The 16863-nt window shown below is 44.0% G+C and overlaps 1 protein-coding gene across 3 annotated transcripts in view; it reads right to left on the reverse strand.

The window, feature by feature from the left end:
- cntln (centlein, centrosomal protein) overlaps nt 1–10511 on the reverse strand; it is a 148044-nt gene extending 137533 nt beyond the window's left edge. For 2 of the 3 annotated variants that reach the window (XM_071407647.1, XM_071407646.1), the window contains exons 1-5: nt 10153–10511; nt 9504–9591; nt 6543–6631; nt 4130–4214; nt 298–432 (exon numbers count right to left, since the gene is read on the reverse strand). In XM_071407647.1, the coding sequence (XP_071263748.1) occupies nt 298–432; nt 4130–4214; nt 6543–6631; nt 9504–9587 (393 nt within the window). In that variant the 5' untranslated portion in view covers nt 9588–9591; nt 10153–10511. Of the gene's footprint in view, nt 1–297; nt 433–4129; nt 4215–6542; nt 6632–9172; nt 9446–9503; nt 9592–10152 lie in introns of those variants that run through there. The other variant, XM_071407648.1, reaches the window with a different exon arrangement.
- Nucleotides 10512–16863: the final 6352 nt, after the last annotated feature.

The following is a 16863-nucleotide window of genomic DNA, read 5'->3' on the forward strand; positions in this document are numbered from 1 at the left end:
AAAGAGAGAGATGACCCAATGAGAGAGAGAGAAAGAGAGATCTGGCCCGCTCCAGAGCGAGGAAAAACACATAGTCCGTGTTTCTTTTCCTCCCTCTGCGTCTCTAAGTGATTTTGAGGCCTCAGGCTACAGTATAGCCCTGGGGGAAACGTCCTGTTTGGTGTCACAGTGAAAAGACTAGTAGTTGCCTACAAGGAGCCAGAGTGCAGAGGCTTCAAAGCTCAAAGCGGAGGCAGGCAGGCAGGCGGGCAGGCGGGCAGGCAGGCAGGCGGGTGCCACTGGAAATTTGTTCCAAACCTTAAGTTCTTGACTCTTATTCCCCAGCTTGCGGCGCAGAGCTGCCAGCTCCTTCTTCACTAGGCCTCTGTCCTCGTCCACAGCCATCTTCCTCTGGACCAGGTTGGTGATCTCCTGCTGCTGCCCTGTCACTCTCTGTTTCAGCCAACGGAGGGAGTGGGGGAGAGGGATTGAGAGAGAGAGAGAGAGAGAGAGAGAGAGAGAGAGAGAGAGAGAGAGAGAGAGAGAGAGAGAGAGAGAGAGAGAGAGAGAGAGAGAGAGAGAGAGAGAGAGAGAGAGAGAGAGAGAGAGAGAGAGAGAGAGGATTATAGATGGAAAAAGAGAAAAAGATAGATAGAGAAAAAGAGATAGATGAAGAGAGAGAGATGTGGAAAGAGAGAGAGAGAAAGACAAAGAGAGAGATGGAGAGAGAGAGGTGGAAAGGGAGAGAGAAAGAAAGATAGATGGAAAGATAAAGAGAGAGAGACACGACGTTAGTCATCAACAGCAATCTTGGGCAACGGGAGGGAATAAACTATTTATGGATTTTGGAAGGAAGTAGGCATTACAGTAACTACAGGGGTCCCATTTTGGATCAATCAGAGGCTCCAATTGACAGAGAGGGTGACATTTAGTATGAGCCCCTGTAATCAAATGGCCACTAGTGAGGAAGACACAGTTGGATCTCATGTGAGGTCTAATCTACTCCACATCTAACCACTCTATCCAACTCATCTTCTGTGTCAGTTCGGTTCAGATCTGGCAGATACTGACAAGGCCTGTGACCGGGCCAGCACCTTCCTTCTAGCCCCTGATCTCAGAACAGCTCTCGCTTTCATAATACTGGCCTCAGTACACCTCCGTACACATGAGCCAACTCATGTACTGTAGGCCACACACTACTACTGTATGTGCTAACCTCACCACTTACAATGTTACACAATGAGCCAATTATATAGAATAAGAGCACTCTAATACTGTCTAATAGGTGTAGGCCTGTATAGAATAATGAACTACTGCTCTGTACATTTACAATACAGTTACCATGATAGCCTAATCAAAACGATGCTTCTCATCTTTACTAACAAACTAGAACAAAGGAATCAAAACGATGAAAAATGGTTCCATAATTTTAATGATCCATCTTTTTTTCTGTTCCTGCCGCCGAGTCTTCTGGCAGGCCTATAGCTGGGCGATTGTAGGAGGAGAGAGAGGAGGCTGCCCTTTTAACACTGCATCAGCTGGGCTCTGGCATGGCAGTAATCCACTGCAGGCTGCGGGTAGCTCTAAAATAACACCATGCTCTGGGATGCAATTAATTGCCATGTTGGGGGAATCGCTCAAATCTTTTCCAAGATGGTTGATTTACTAGACGCCTTCCTCTCCTCGTTCGCCATGCAAAAACGGGCTTTAATAGAGATTTATACGGGCGAAGTAGAAATAAATTCAAGCGTTGATAATGAGGTGGGCGAGAACAATTTCAACTCCAGTAGTGTTCGATTGGTAAGAAAAAGGTTTAGGGGAAGTTAAGAGGTCGAGGATAGAGAGATTAGCATTAAAAATTCCCAGTGCAGTTAAAAATGAAAGCTAATTATGTTACAAAAATGGAAGGGAGTGGAGACGAAAGAGAGCGGAGAAAGACAGAGGGAGAGAGAGAGAGGTAGTGAGAGAGAGAAAAAATAAGTAGAAAGAGAGGAGAGGTAGAGAGGAGAGAGAGAGGGAAAGAGAGAGGGGGGGGAAAGAGGTAAAGAGAGAGGAGAGAAGAGAGAAAGAGGAAAGAGGTAAAGAGAGAGGAGAGAAGAGAGAGAGAGAGGTAAAGAGAGAGGTAAAGAGAGAGGTAAGGGGAGAGGAAAAAGAGAGAGAGAGAGAGAGAGAGGTAAAGAGAGAGGTAAGGGGAGAGGAAAAGAGAGAGAGAGAGAGAGAGAGAGAGAGAGAGAGAGAGGTAAAGAGAGAGAGAGAGAGAGAGAGAGAGAGAGAGAGAGAGAGAGGTAAAGAGAGAGGTAAGGGGAGAGGAAAAAAGAGAGAGAGATAGAGAGAGAGAGAGAGAGAGAGAGAGAGAGAGAGAGAGAGAGAGAGAGAGAGAGAGAGAGAGAGAGAGAGAGAGAGAGAGAGAGAGAGAGAGGTCAAGAGAGAGGTAAGGGGAGAGGAAAAAAGAGAGAGATAGAGAGAGAGAGAGAGAGGAAAGAGGAAAGAGGAGAGAGAGAGAGAGAGAGAGAGAGAGAGAGAGAGAGAGAGAGAGAGAGAGAGGAAAGAGGTCAAGAGAGAGGTAAGGGGAGAGGAAAAAAGAGAGAGAGAGAGAGAGAGAGAGGAAAGAGGAGAGAGAGGAAAGAGGAGAGAGAGAGAGGAGAGAGAGAGGAGAGAGAGAGAGGGGGAGAGAGAGAGAGAGAGAGAGAGAGAGAGAGAGAGAGAGAGGTAGCGAGAGGAGGAAAAAATAAGAAAAGGAAAGACGATAGTGAAAGTTGGAGTGGAGACATTAAGAGGGCTAGCGTGAGGTCCTGTGTGGACTCAGCAGACCATCACATCTCCAGAAGAGTAAAGGGGGAAAAACCAATTAATCCCCATTTGGGTTCCTTTGGCCCAAATCTAGACGAGATGATGAATGTCAGTGGTCTGTGTGACACTGCACACAATCCTGACTATTAATGAGCTTCGCAAATAGGCCAGAACTTTACCAACCAGAACTTCTACTGCTCTTATAAAGAACTTTGGGGTGGGGGTGGAGTGCTGCTACTTTCAAGGTATAGTTTAGAAGCGAAGGGGCATGGAAATTATCCAGTTAAATATTACACTTATCTCCATGGTTACTTTCTTAATAATGCAATGTATTTGTAATATTCTAAACAGTTTGTTGTTTCTGCAGGCACACAAGATGATGTTGACGAATATTATGCAGTGAGTACGAACATACTGTCAGGTCTATTAAGACTTGAGCGGTGTCCAGTGGTCATCAAAGGTAGCCTAGTGGTTAAGATTTGGGCCGGTAACCGAAAGGTCGCTGGTTCAAATCCCCGAGCCGACTAGGTGAAAAATCTGCAGATGTAACCTTGAGCAAGGCACTTAACCCAAAATACTCCTGTAAGTCGCTTTGGATGAGATCTGCTAAATGACAACAACAAAATGATGTAAAAATGTAGATGGCGCGGCAGATGAATGAACCCACCTGCGTCCTTTCCTTCATTCACCCTCGCAGTGACAGTGTTTGACCGATAACATGTTTGAAATCTGTGCCAGCACTCTTTTTCTCAGAACTAACAGAGCAGTGGTAGGAAAATAATGTGTAACCTCTATTGTGTTCCACAGCTCTGGCTAATTGTACATAGCTAAATCAGTGTTAAAATGAGCGAGGAGGGCGGGATAAACACACTGTTAAAGAGTTGCTGATGATAGCATTAGCGCCCGTCTCTCTGGGAGCGGATGGGATGATGTTAGCGTAGCATTAGCCAGCTGACAGAGAAGGTTGCTAATGTAATGACAGAAACTGACAGATGCTGCTGTTAAGGGACGATGATTAAGGGTAAATTAAAGTGCGTCGCCGTAATCATTATCTGTCCTAGCAGCCCATAGAACACACTTACTGAGCCACTGTTATAGGTGGGTATAGAGTTAGCACTTGCGCTAGTGATAGGGCTTGCCTCAGACAAACCTGAGGCTTATGGGTCTTTTATACAACAGGACTGATTGACTGTAGGTTAGACTGGACTTGCACTCTCACTCAGACAGACTTCTATTTCAATGCATCCCTTCATATCAAATGGAAGAGAAATTCCTATGGGAGATTTCTCTGTTCGGACACCAGGATACGACACAGACATGGTTCACTAACTATGCATTCCACATATCATAACAACAATACCTGGTCCAGCTCCTGGATCTTGTAGTCTTTGGCCTGCAGGATCTCCAGCACCTTGCGGTCCTTGGCTTCAGCTTTCCATTTCTCTCTGTTGGGGACGCAGAGAAACATAGAAATATAATGTTAATCTATGTCATTCTAGTTCTATGCAGAGTCATAGAAATAGAATCTGTCATTCTACTTCTACGGAGAGAGAGCGGCAGAGCGGTGAAGTGACTGTGAGGCCCAGAGCTGAAGCATCGTTAGCAGCTCGTCTCCAACGACTCTCTGGTTCTGCTAATGATGATGGGTTTCATTTGGAGGCATTAGGGTGATGTGGTGGTGACAGACCCACTGACAGGAGTTAGCATATGGCAAACGACAGCAAACAAGCTCATCTGAGGGGAAATGATAACTTCATTCGTATAATAAACGGGAAAACCCATTCAGTGCACAGGTTTACAGAGTATTGAATGTTATCAGAGAAGTGAATATGCCAAGTGCATGCAGTCTGTCACCCCTATGATAGCATATTATTTTAATGTCTAGTACATTAAATGACAGTTTGAAAACAAAACACAGAACCACTCAATATCAAGCAAATATCTGTGCCATAGACATATAACTGATGTTGTTTAACTCAGGCAACCAAATGAAAACAAAGAGGGCCTTAAAGAAAAGGAGGTCACAGGAAAAGAAGATAAACCCAAAGTTGTGTGTTCAAACACTCAGCGGGCTCCCTGGGCGCAGGCAGGCAGGCACCAGAAGTATGTCAATCAGCACCCCAGTGTCATTTCACTGTTCTCCAGATAAGGTAATTACCAGGACGACATCAAACCTGGAATCCTATTCAGCACACACACACACACACACAACTCAAACTTTTTCCCTCGCTCTCTCTCCGCCCCATTGGGCCATGCAGCAGCAGCCTCTTCCAGCAGCATATCTTTCATTCTGGCTCGCTCAGGCCTCTTTTCTCCTGCTCACTGTTTGGGGAGCGGAGACAAAAGAATAACAATTGGGGCCAGTTTGTTTCAACAGCTTCTTGAGATCACCAGGGAACCCCCCCCCCCCCCCTCCAACCAACCCCCCACCTCTCCCCATTCCTCCACCCCAATCCAGGCCCCTCTCCTCCCTTTGCCTTGGCTGGCTCTCCCCCCCAGAGGGACATTGAAATGAATGCCTGGTCTCCTCGGAGTCAAGCGCTACCTTGTATCCTTTGCAGTGTTAACCGTGTCCTGAGCAGCCATCCAATCGCTACAAGACCAGCTGGAATCCCCCACAGGCCCGGCGCTTGACTGGAGACGGCGCAATTATCATGTCAATATACCCGCCGTGTGCAGCGCGGTGCCAGTGTGCTGATAGACTACACACACACACTCTCTGGGTGCATGTTACCTAGGCCCCTGTGGACCAACATGCTTTGTTGGGTTTCCCTAGCCGGAGCTGTGGGGGATGGGGAAACTGCCTGAGACACAGACAGAGAGGATCCTGAACCTGGCACACATGTTTTCCCCCTGAAACCAACCGTCTGAGGCTCCTGCCAACTGACACGCTTTATTTTGTGTCTGATGCTCCAAAAGGCAGGGGAATGTAGAATACAGGCCTACTAGACCTGTTACATGAAAAGGAGCCAAAATCTTGGTATAATTGTCTTTTTTACTACATTTAGCATGGAAAGGACTCCATATCAAGGCCTAGGTCTACTACAGTACATTGCAATGCTTGTTATTAACAGAAATGAACAGTCTTTATTAAGAAATGAAATCCTGCACCACGATTCTTTAGAATCTTCATTCTGTTTACGAGGAGCTTGGTGTGGCTTTACGAAAACAACCTTTTGACACAGCATTTTAAATCAAACAACTTTCCAACAGAAGTTTTGAAAAGAACAGACATGCCTGAACTCACACTACTACCGTGTATCCCTGCAGTAGTTCAAATACCTGAACCCCTGTTCTTCCCAACCAGTTCCCATGCTGATGTATTCTGTGAGGCTTAGCCGCCCCTCGCAAAAGGTCATCTTCAATCTAACGTTTTATCCCGTAAAAAACGAAGCACTTGGCAGTGAACGTTTTCCCAGTTTTAGAATGGGAGCCGAGCGAGACTGTTTTCATTAACGCGGGTGGTTTCCATGGCTGAGCAGCTAGACTGGAGATAAGAGGGCTTTAAGGAGCATCTGCACTATTCAGCCGTAAACCCACCAGAATATCCAAGGTGTCTCACACACACAACCTTGGATAACTTTCAGCAGACGTACTTCCCCACCTACCTCTGTTTCACTTTGGAGATGGGATTTCTGGGAGATCTTAAAGCCCCTGAACATTTCTTCACAGGTTGTAGTATGGAGATTAGTTACAGGCCATGCTTTCAGAGATATAACGTATGTGTGAGAGGGAGCGGTGAAATTTCGGAGCAGTTTCAATTACTAACTCACCGTTCGACCACTAGACTGACGGCCTGGGTCAGGTCCGGATTGGCCACTTGGAGGCGTTTCCATAGGGACCACACAAACTCCTTGTCAGCCTGTGAAAAGAACAAACAATTTCATGGTTATAAGATTTCACGGTTATGAATGAATGATTATACTCAAATCTTATTATTATGACTAAATCAAATCATTATGCTAAAACTGTGGCATGTGGTAGTCTTAATGAACCACACAGACACATAACACAGAAATACTGAAATTCATTTCCTATTTTTCGACATCATTTCCCGAAATAATAACACTATTTCTCACATCTTAAAACGTAATTAGTGAAAGGCGATGTTATAGCAATTTAAAATGAAATACAAATAATTCAATGAGATGCTTGAATATATTAGCATATATGGGGGGGGGGCAACCCAATCAATAATTCAAATGGCTTATACAAAATAAAACTTTAGATGTGGTGTGCCTTCTCTAATCACGGTGCTGTCTTTACAGAGAGATTACATTACTGGAGTGTGACCTTCGGCTCAAGGGGAGGCTACATTGACACTTGTCATTATGCACAATTCATGACTGGGGAGTTGGAGATCAAACCAAAACAGCTGTTAAAGCAGCATTTCCCTTATTAATAAAGTGCATCCGATTCTGGGCGGTTTTCTCTGCAGCTCTGAAGTAACTAGCGGAGGAGAAGCACTAAACTGATGACAGACAGAGTCCTGGAAGGCGCAGAGACACCTGAGAACCTCCGCCCTTGACACATTTCACATTCAAATTGACTCGCCGCCCCAAAAAAACGCCGTTACGTTTTGTTTTTCTTAAGCTACATTACATTTAATGAGAAACATCTAAAAACTACATTTTCGGCCCACTAAAATATAGAATTATGCCAAATCGACTTAATATAAAATCATCTGTTAAATTATGTTCACATCATCACAAGATGAAAAGTCATCACTCCCACTGGAATCTACTGGTCTCCAATTAGCACATGAATTTTAAAACCCCATTCAAAAGTGTCTAATCAATTATTTACTAAATGGCGGAGGCAGACCTTGGTAGACCATGGGCTGAACATACAAAGTGGAGAGAGCAGAGTCGATCCTTATTGGATGAATAGAGATCTCACCAATCCTGGTCCTGCACTGCCGTTAATGACGAATTAAGAAATGGGGGCCTGACATCAAATAGGTGGTCTCGCTTCTCCTGGCCTATGGCTGCCATTAAACCTTACATACTGACAGTCAGACTCCTCGCCAGGACCCTCACCACCCATATCAAGGGCTTCTCCACAGTATTAGAGATGTATCGAATGTGTTTTTGATGATCACTGAATTATTAATTGTAATTGCAGACCTTGAAAGACCATGGGCTAAACATACTAAGTGGGCCTGGAATGCAGCCACATATTAATAAAATTAGCATGGTCAAGTAGGAACATTTTCTGGCCGACAGACGGGCCACTTTGTAGTTAATGGTGGTCCTGAGAACGCTGTGCCAGAGAATTTACACATTAATGGCATTTCAAATGCCACGATTTGAATGGTACACGGTACAACTAACACTGTCTAACAGTCACTAAGAGACAGACAGAATCATTGATGCTCTCTCTCTCCCCAGACCACCGAGGAGAAGTGATTCATGTCAATTCAATAGATGAGAAATACAGTAACTGGTTGATGTAATGGAGGCCGTGAGTGACTTCGGTCTGGATCAGGTCTGACAGACAGGCCATACAAAGTAGTCCCTTGTAACTCAGTTGGTAGAGGATGACGCTTACAACGCTAGGGTTGTGGGTTCGAGTCCCACAGGGGACCAGTATGAAAATGTATGCACTCACTACTGTAAGTCGCTCTGGATAAGAGTGTCTTGTAAAATCTACAAATGCTGATCAGCGCTTTATACTGCACCTTGAAACGAGTAATACTCCCTTCAATACAATTTGGGATCATTGAACAGGAAAAGTCTCCACGCTCACTCACAATTCATTTTTTTTTGTTTTATTAAACAAGTTTAAAAGATTGACGTTTCAGCCTTCAACGGCCTTCTTCGGAATCTCAGAACACATCAAGACACAATAAATAAAAAATTAACTACTGTAAACAAGCAATGATCTATGCTGGACTCAAAAGACATAGCCTTGTATAGTGTAGAGTGAAATATTTGTCAATATATTTGCCAATATACACACACTCACAGAGGTGAGCTTCTCCAAGATGTGCGTGTGAATATGCAAAGTGAGATACTGATTCCAGGTAAATCCACCGTTTATGTTTTTAGGCACCACCTGGTGGCGAGCCTGTAACGACAAGACAGAATCTCTCCATCACAGCATCAGAGAGAGAGAGACTGACTGAGGCTTGTTCAGGAGGATGCAACGTTATAGTATGTTCTAGATAGAAATATAATGTGTAGATCAAATGTGTTTGTGATTAACTGGGAGTTCAGTTCTATAAATCAGTTTCTATCTGCAACGTTCTAAATGCTGAAACTCACTGATTAGCCTATGACCCAAATATGAAATGGTCATAGCCTATGGTGCAGGGAATGTGCAGTAGCAAGGAAAAGGGCAAAAAGCTCAACTTCATGTAAATCTATCATTGCCATTGTGGTTACAGAGCTAGATGTATTACCTAAGTTGGTGCTGTATGGCTCAGTTGGTAGAGCATGGCGCTTGCACCGCCAGGGTTGTGGGTTCGATTCCCTGGGCCACCCATATGTAAAAAGAATGTATGCACACATGACTAAGCGTCTTCAAAATATCATATAAGTTGTGTCTATCAATATTTTCCTATGTTTATTAGTATCTTGCAGTGTAAGAACTTAGCTACTTCACAAGTGAACAGTTTCTAACGCAAGTTGAGATGTTTATAAACTGATTTATTTTAAACACAGAAAATATTGGCAACAACATAGCTAGATTCAGCTGTTGACAAAATAAACAATACCATCCAGCACAGTCACCTGGCATGTCACTAACTCCTCAGATAAACTCCTCACTTCTTCATTCAGCAGCATGATGCGGCTGCTGTCTCTAGTAGCCATCATAGAGCTGGAAAAGAGAAAAATAAAGAAAGTTATGGAGGCAGTACACATTTTCTCATCAATATACAGTAAGCTTCAGCGTTACAGTAGACAGCTAGCTACATAGACAACACTATACAGATAGATATACATTAGATTAGACGGTATACTAATATCGAGCCCGTGGTGATCAATGTTGTTGCTGCACTATTGATTTGGGAATAACGTTAGAGCTCTAGTGACAGAGACAAGTCAACAGGTGTTATTAATTGTCCTCGAGACTAGTGCCTGCAATGACATTCAGGTAGGTGGTCGTTTAATATTACATTAGTTAGCTAGCAAAGTTAGCTAGCTACATATGGTCCTGTACCAGGAGGACATTTTCGTATGTAGTCTAGCTTCACTTCAACAAAGGACAAAAGGGAGAAGTAACTTTGGAGAGACCATAGAGACTAGCTGGTTTGCCAGTTAGCTAACGTTAGCTAGCCTATAACTGAACATGAGCTTAGCAGTGAAGCACGACCGTGCACTGCAACAGGTGTTCTACTCTGTTTAGTTAGCCAGTCAGCGGTAAGTAAACAAACATTACCTTGGGTGTTGACAACTTTCTCGGTCGGAGAGAGTAGCTAACGTTACAAAGCAAAGTAGGAAGAGCTAACGTTAGCAGCTAGCAGCTGGCTAAGTTGAACGTTAACGTTACATGTCAAAAGTCCATGCATTGAACAGCATCATCGTGGACGGTAAACAAACGTATCCTAAAGGACAACTGTATATTTATCCGTGCATATAGGGTATGTATTGCTGTCTACAAAATATAGCAAGACGAAATGCAAACTTTGAGTGAATCACACTGTTGTCAATAGCTACCGAGACGCTTTTCCATTTCAAACAAGCGCGCTGTTTTCCGTTTTTTACTTCCCCATACGTCAGCGTACTTCCCAAACGTCAGTTTTTACGACACGCCAACGTATTAGGAAGTAACTGAAAGCAGTGCTCAAATTGTTTGAAATGTCAAAGCATGTTGTAAAATACCTAATAGGAGATAACGTATTCATTTTTTGATTAATATGTACTTTAGTAACGTCAATAATAGTGTAATTGCCTACTCTTGGTCTTCTCCTTTTTACAGTTAATTACTTACCACTTGCCCTACTTTTTAGTTTGGTAATTGTTTATCATTTGCAGTTAGTATGAATGTTTAACATTCTTGGTATGGAAAAAAAATCTGCTGTTTTGCTGGAGATGCAGCAACCTCCAGATTGCAGCAACCTATGGATGGACTCATGCTTGCATGCACTATCTGCCCTGTTAGACTTGCACTATGAGTGTCCAGGCATGAAATGGGAGAAGAGATATTACAATGAAGAAATATGAGGACTGGCAACTCTGTTGTTCATTCACACAAATGTTGGTTCATCTGCTCTGTCTGTCTGGTCCTCCTGCCTGCCCGGCTGAGAAAAATAAAAGACAGAGAAAGAAAAAAAGAAATCAATTGACTTAGCACGATTAGGCTGTTCCTTGACCCACAAGCAGTGCCTCTCATTAGGATCCTCATTTGTGGAGCGGTTTCAGAGGCAGTAGACTGGCGCGTAATGCGCAACATCTGCCCTGTTAGACTTGCACAGACAGACACATGGCATTTCTCCTGTATGAATCAGCTTTTCTCTTCTCCTCTGCCTGCCTCCCAACAAAGCTCCTTGTTTAATGGAGATGGTGACCAATCATCCATTTAGGAGCCTGATTCTGTATCTGGATCACTGGAAAAGGGGTTTGTTCCCCACTTCATATCATTACAGAGGAGGACAAACGTCACCAGTGACTTTCTATGGGGTCCCAGTCAGTGATTAGATGTATGACTAATTCAGGCCCATTACATCCAGATATCAGGTGCATGCACGGTTAGAAATAAATTGCCACTCTATGGCTGCGTTCACAAAGGCAACCCAAGTCTGATCTTTTTTTCCACTAATTGGTCTTTTGACCAATCACATCAGATCTTTTCACATCAGCTATATTTCAGAGCTGATCTGATTGTTCAAAAGACCAATTAGTGAAAAAAATATCTGAATTGGACTGCCTGTCTATATGCAGCCAATGTCATCCACAAACACCCAAAGTAAATATGACTAAATAACAATTACAACATCCTGTGTAAAAGGACCAATGTCATTTTAGTGATAAGTATAGGCCTATTTTATATAACATAATACCTCACATCCAGAAAACATGATCCAATGTTTTTGGCAGAAGCCCCCCTATTCACACACATCCCCTTTTCATGTTATTTGGCCCTCATCGTTTCCAATACAGGTTACATTACTGCAACATGTTCCACCATGTTTTGACAGTGTGTCTTACGCGGTCTCTGAGGATGTCTGGAGCAGTGTGTGTCTCCCCTTTTAAGTGTTTGTTGTCTGTCCTCTTAATGACAGATTCATCTACATCTGAGGAACATTTTAGGCACATAAAACGCAGCTCTCAGCCAGACCCCTTCATCTCACCACTGATGTGTGCTTCCTGCATTTGAAAATAAAAAATACTTTTCAAGTCCTGACTGACTGAACACAAACTCTTGTCGTCTTTTGATTTGGCTCCTGTTCGTCTTTCATCACACCGTTTTAAGATGTGTGACAGGTTATATAGTTTTATTTAAGTTCATTATTCCGAGAAAAACAGGTGTTCCCGTGTGCAGTGTGTGTGTGCCCAGTTCTCTCCGGGTGCAATATACTGCCTGTGAGTCATCCTGAAATGTTAGTTGCCTGGAGATACATTTATAAGAGAAATACATTCAGTATACCGTCTCTTTATATTGTCCTCCTCTCCTGTCAATTACAGACTAGTGTCTCGTGACAGACTGTTTCATAAATGTAGCACATGGTTTTGGGTGCAAAGATTAATTATACAGGACTTATGTGTTATTTTCAGGCTTACTGTGAATTAAGTGCATTGTATTGTCACTGTAAATTGATGGAGCATAAGAAAATCCCTCACATAGCAAATGCAGTGATATATAAGTCAGAAGAACATTATGTTAAAGATGTTAAATTGACTCTTGTGAGTCGAGGGTCTTTTAGGCCACTCAGCCCTAATTGCCACCAGTGTTCTGATGTGACGAGCCAGCCCATAAAATGAGTAGGCTTTACACTGTGGCAGTCCCAATGAGCATACTGTTCTCTTGCCTTCTCTCTCCACAGAGCCACATAGACAGAGAACAGTCAATAAAATCAAATCAGCACGGAGGTGGAGAAACGACACGGAATCTTGATCATGCAAATGCCTCCATCTGCATGAAAAATTCAGGAAACAAGTGAAAAGCACCTGGTTGGCTGAGGAGGAGTGAGGGAGGAAGGGAAACCGAGCCTGGAAGCGAGCGACATTCCGTGGAGAATTCCGGGGAAGTATAATTGTCTCCGCCTGCCACCTCAGGTAGGAGGACTGTCGTCTGCATAATAACGTTACCTTTGATTCCAACTGAGGGAGGTGAGAACCAACAGAACGAACAGGGGGCTTACGATCACACTGACTAAAGAGTCACAAGTCGTGTTGCCTTTGAAGAAACACAGGAAGTACAAGTGTCAGCTGGGATGTCAATTTGAACTCTGTTTAGCGGAATGTCTCTCTCATTCCGGAATGGAAATGAGATTCCAACCTGTGAGAGCACTGAGTCTCATATGACATCACAGTCACTTTGCTGCTCCACTGAGGGCTCTGTTCTCTGAGATGGGTTTTATTACAGAAGTGTGGGTGGCTAATCCGATGAATATGGATGGGTGGATATGACATTGGGTAGCTTTTTAGTGGAAAGAATGAAACACCCTGCAGCTAGTTTTCTCAACTGGACTAGAGAATGATATCAGTCGCTCAGTCTTGACGTCAAGCATGAGCCATTCTCATGTTCAACCTTGTGGGACCTCGCGCCTCAAGTCTCATAATACCCAATGACAGAGAGGCCATTGATTCCCCCCTCCTCCCCCCTCTTCACCCCTCTCCCACACTAAACCTATCTGTATACCTAAATCAGACAACTACAGCGCCGTGTCCCAACCCCCCCCCACACACACACACACACACACATCCCCACACCCCCCCAGCACAAGCCCCTCAGTTCAGCCCCGGTTCTGGCCCTCTTCTTGACTCCCATCTGATGACCTTCTGAGCCATCCTCAGCAGACAGGCCCTGCTCATAATGGGAGGATTGATGAGAGGAGAGCCCACTTCCTGGGGGCCAACGTGGGACGTGGTGGGGGCGTAGTGTCATGAGCCCCGGGTCCAAGCTTACCCATGGCTCACCCATGTGGCGTGCCACTCCCCCCTGGTATAGTGTGGGAAAGAGGAGTCTGAGTATTTCTCCCAGGGCTCTGCATTGGTAGGCCTTGTCTTGTCCTTGGCTGGGTACTGACTGAATGAAAGGGCATAGCAAGGTAGTGAGGTTGTGTTTGAGTTCGCATTTCCCTCGAGAGGTAGCATCTAGGGCCTGGCGGTCTGATACTGTACAGAGAGAGAACATGTGACGACTTCACCGTGGAACAAGGCGCACGCTATTGAAACTATGGTTTATCATCTTTTAGGTCTTTGTTACGCTAAAGGGTACATACATTTGAATTCAGTCACTTTTTTCGACAGCACTCCTTTTGATTTGAACAAAACCTTCCATACATATTATGTAGAAGTGGTCAGAAAGTTAGTTTTTGGACCTGAACGCCAAAACATTCAAGAGATAAAGGTGCTCAATAAATGTTCAGATAGGTTGATAACCCTGTTTCTAAGCTGTAAAATGATATCAAACTCAACTGTTTATCTTTTCCAGTGATAAAAACATGGATGTCTCATGGTATGGTGGGGTATGCAAAATGGGTCAACTTTGAGCACATCTATCTCCTGAATGTTTTGGCATTCAGGTCCTAAAACTCACATTCTGAGCACTTCTTCCATGGACAAACATGTACAGTGTGGAAAGTTGTATTTTTTTATCAAAAAGTAATTGAATTCAAATGGATTTACCCTAAAGCGAGGAGATAAAAAGACACTCTATATAATGGCTGAGATGGAAATGGATATACAGGTATCTGCCAAAATAAAGGAAACAGCAACATAAAGTGTCTTAATAGGGTGTTGGGCCGCCACGATCTAGAACAGCTTCAATGCACCTTGGCATAGATTCTACAAGTGTCTGGAATTCTATTGGAGGGATGTGACTCCATTCTTCCACGAGAAATTCCATAATTTGGTGTTTTGTTGACGGTGGTGGAAAACGCTCTCTCAGGCGTCGCTCCAGAATCTCCCATAAGTCTTCAATTTGGTTGATGTCTGGTGACTGAGACACACAAACACACACACCCCCTTTAAACCCTCTAAGCTCCTTTGAGACCCCTCTTTCAAAGTCACTGAGATCTCTTCTTCTAGACATGGTAGCCAAAATAATGGGTAACTGGGCATTTTTATAGCCTATATGACCAAGTGATCAAGTGTTTTCTTTATTTTGGCAGTTACCTGTATATTTGGAGAGAAAGAGATGACAGATACACTACTGTCAGGCGCGCGTGACATAACACTTAAATTACACTCAACATAGACCTTGTGATTCAGACAAGCCTAGTTCATGAAACTTCCAAGTAATGAACAATGAACCCCAGGAGGTTGGCGGCACCTTAATTGGGGAGAACGGGCTCGTGGTAATGATTGGAGCGGGATCAGTGGAATAGTATCAAATACATCAAACACATGGTTTCCAGGTGCTTGATGCCATTCCATTTGCCCTGTTCCAGACGTTATTATGAGCCCTCAGCAGCCCCCACTGCAGTGAACATATTACATCAGAGGTGAGGTGATCATACTGAACATTCTCACAGGTTCAGAATGTCACCGAGCCCCCGGCCAAACAGCCCAGAATGTCCTCGCAGAGAGCAGTCAGTTAGAGCAGAATTAGAGCAGGTGTGTGTGTGGTGCCTGATCGTGGTCCCTCCCCTTTCCGCTCCCCTCTGCCTTCCATGACATGATCGAATTGACCTTTTCTCAGTGAGAACTGCTGCTTCCCAGACAGATGGACAGAAACCCAGCGTAGAATGGCCTTGTAGAGGCTGTGATAGCTGACTGCCATCCCCGGGAGAGGGCCTCCAACTCTGGGTTCAATAGCTCATCATCAATAACCCCTCTGGGTAATTAGTGAGAGAGGTAGGGTCCTGTCATGGGGACAGATAAACCTATACTCAGTGCAGAGAGACGGTGTGTGTGTGTGTGTGTGTGTGTGTGTGTGTGTGTGTGTGTGTGTGTGTGTGTGTGTGTGTGTGTGTGTGTGTGTGTGTGTGTGTGTGTGTGTGTGTGTGTGTGTGTGTGTGTGTGTGTGTGTGTGTGTGTGTGACGCACATTTAGTTTTGTGCTTTTTTTCAGTAAATGAAGGAGCTTTATAATATATTTTTAATCCAGATGTCAAACTGTAGAAGGGCTGAGCTTGGACATTCTCCTTACCACTTGCTGAGTAACTTTAATTAGTTGAACTGCCTGTGTTTATAAGCGTAATCAAATTAGACATCCGTGCTTGACAATATGCTAATGGCAGACGAGGTGGCGACTTCACACCAACATGGATGTCTCCAGCATCATTAGTGTAGCCGTTTAATATGTCACAACACTAATCAGCCCTATCATTAACAGTTTGTTTGACATGACGAATAAATTGGGGGAAGAAAAATCACTTTCAAAGCCATATAACATTATTGAGGCCCTTTGAAGCTATCAAAGAGACCCATATCATTATATTATCACCCCCCTCCCTGAGTTGTAGCACTTCTATTTTCTGGACAATCCTTAAAAGGCTTGTTTTGTTGCTCACGGAGCTATGTAATATCTTGTTTAATTAGCTGGATTTAAGCTCTATCTCCCTAACAAACAGGCATATGGTCTTTATCCTCCCATGGCCTTGGCCCAACCAATGAATATGCATATCCTGGGACCGGAGTTAGCTTGTTACCCCCAGAATGAATTCAGCACAAGTCTAATCCCTGATCTATTATTTACCCCTTGACCAAACATGTGAGTGGGGCTTCTTCTTCCAGACGCTCGACTTGATAGAAATGACTGCCTTGGGATTCCACTCACTAGGTCCAAAAGTAGAGACTGAGAAGCCAGTCACTGACTGCTCTCTCTCTCTATCTCTCTCCCCTTCCTCTCTTGACTCTTGAGATGCCTCAGTCAAATGTTGAGCAGCAAACCCCTGGTAAAAACAAGTGCACAGTGAAACATTAATGAGAGACAGCATACTTCAGATGATCAGGCAGAGGGACACAATTTAGGAAACATGTGG

The sequence above is a fragment of the Salvelinus alpinus genome, chromosome 6 (assembly GCF_045679555.1).
Source record: "Salvelinus alpinus chromosome 6, SLU_Salpinus.1, whole genome shotgun sequence".
Lineage (NCBI taxonomy): Eukaryota > Metazoa > Chordata > Actinopteri > Salmoniformes > Salmonidae > Salvelinus > Salvelinus alpinus.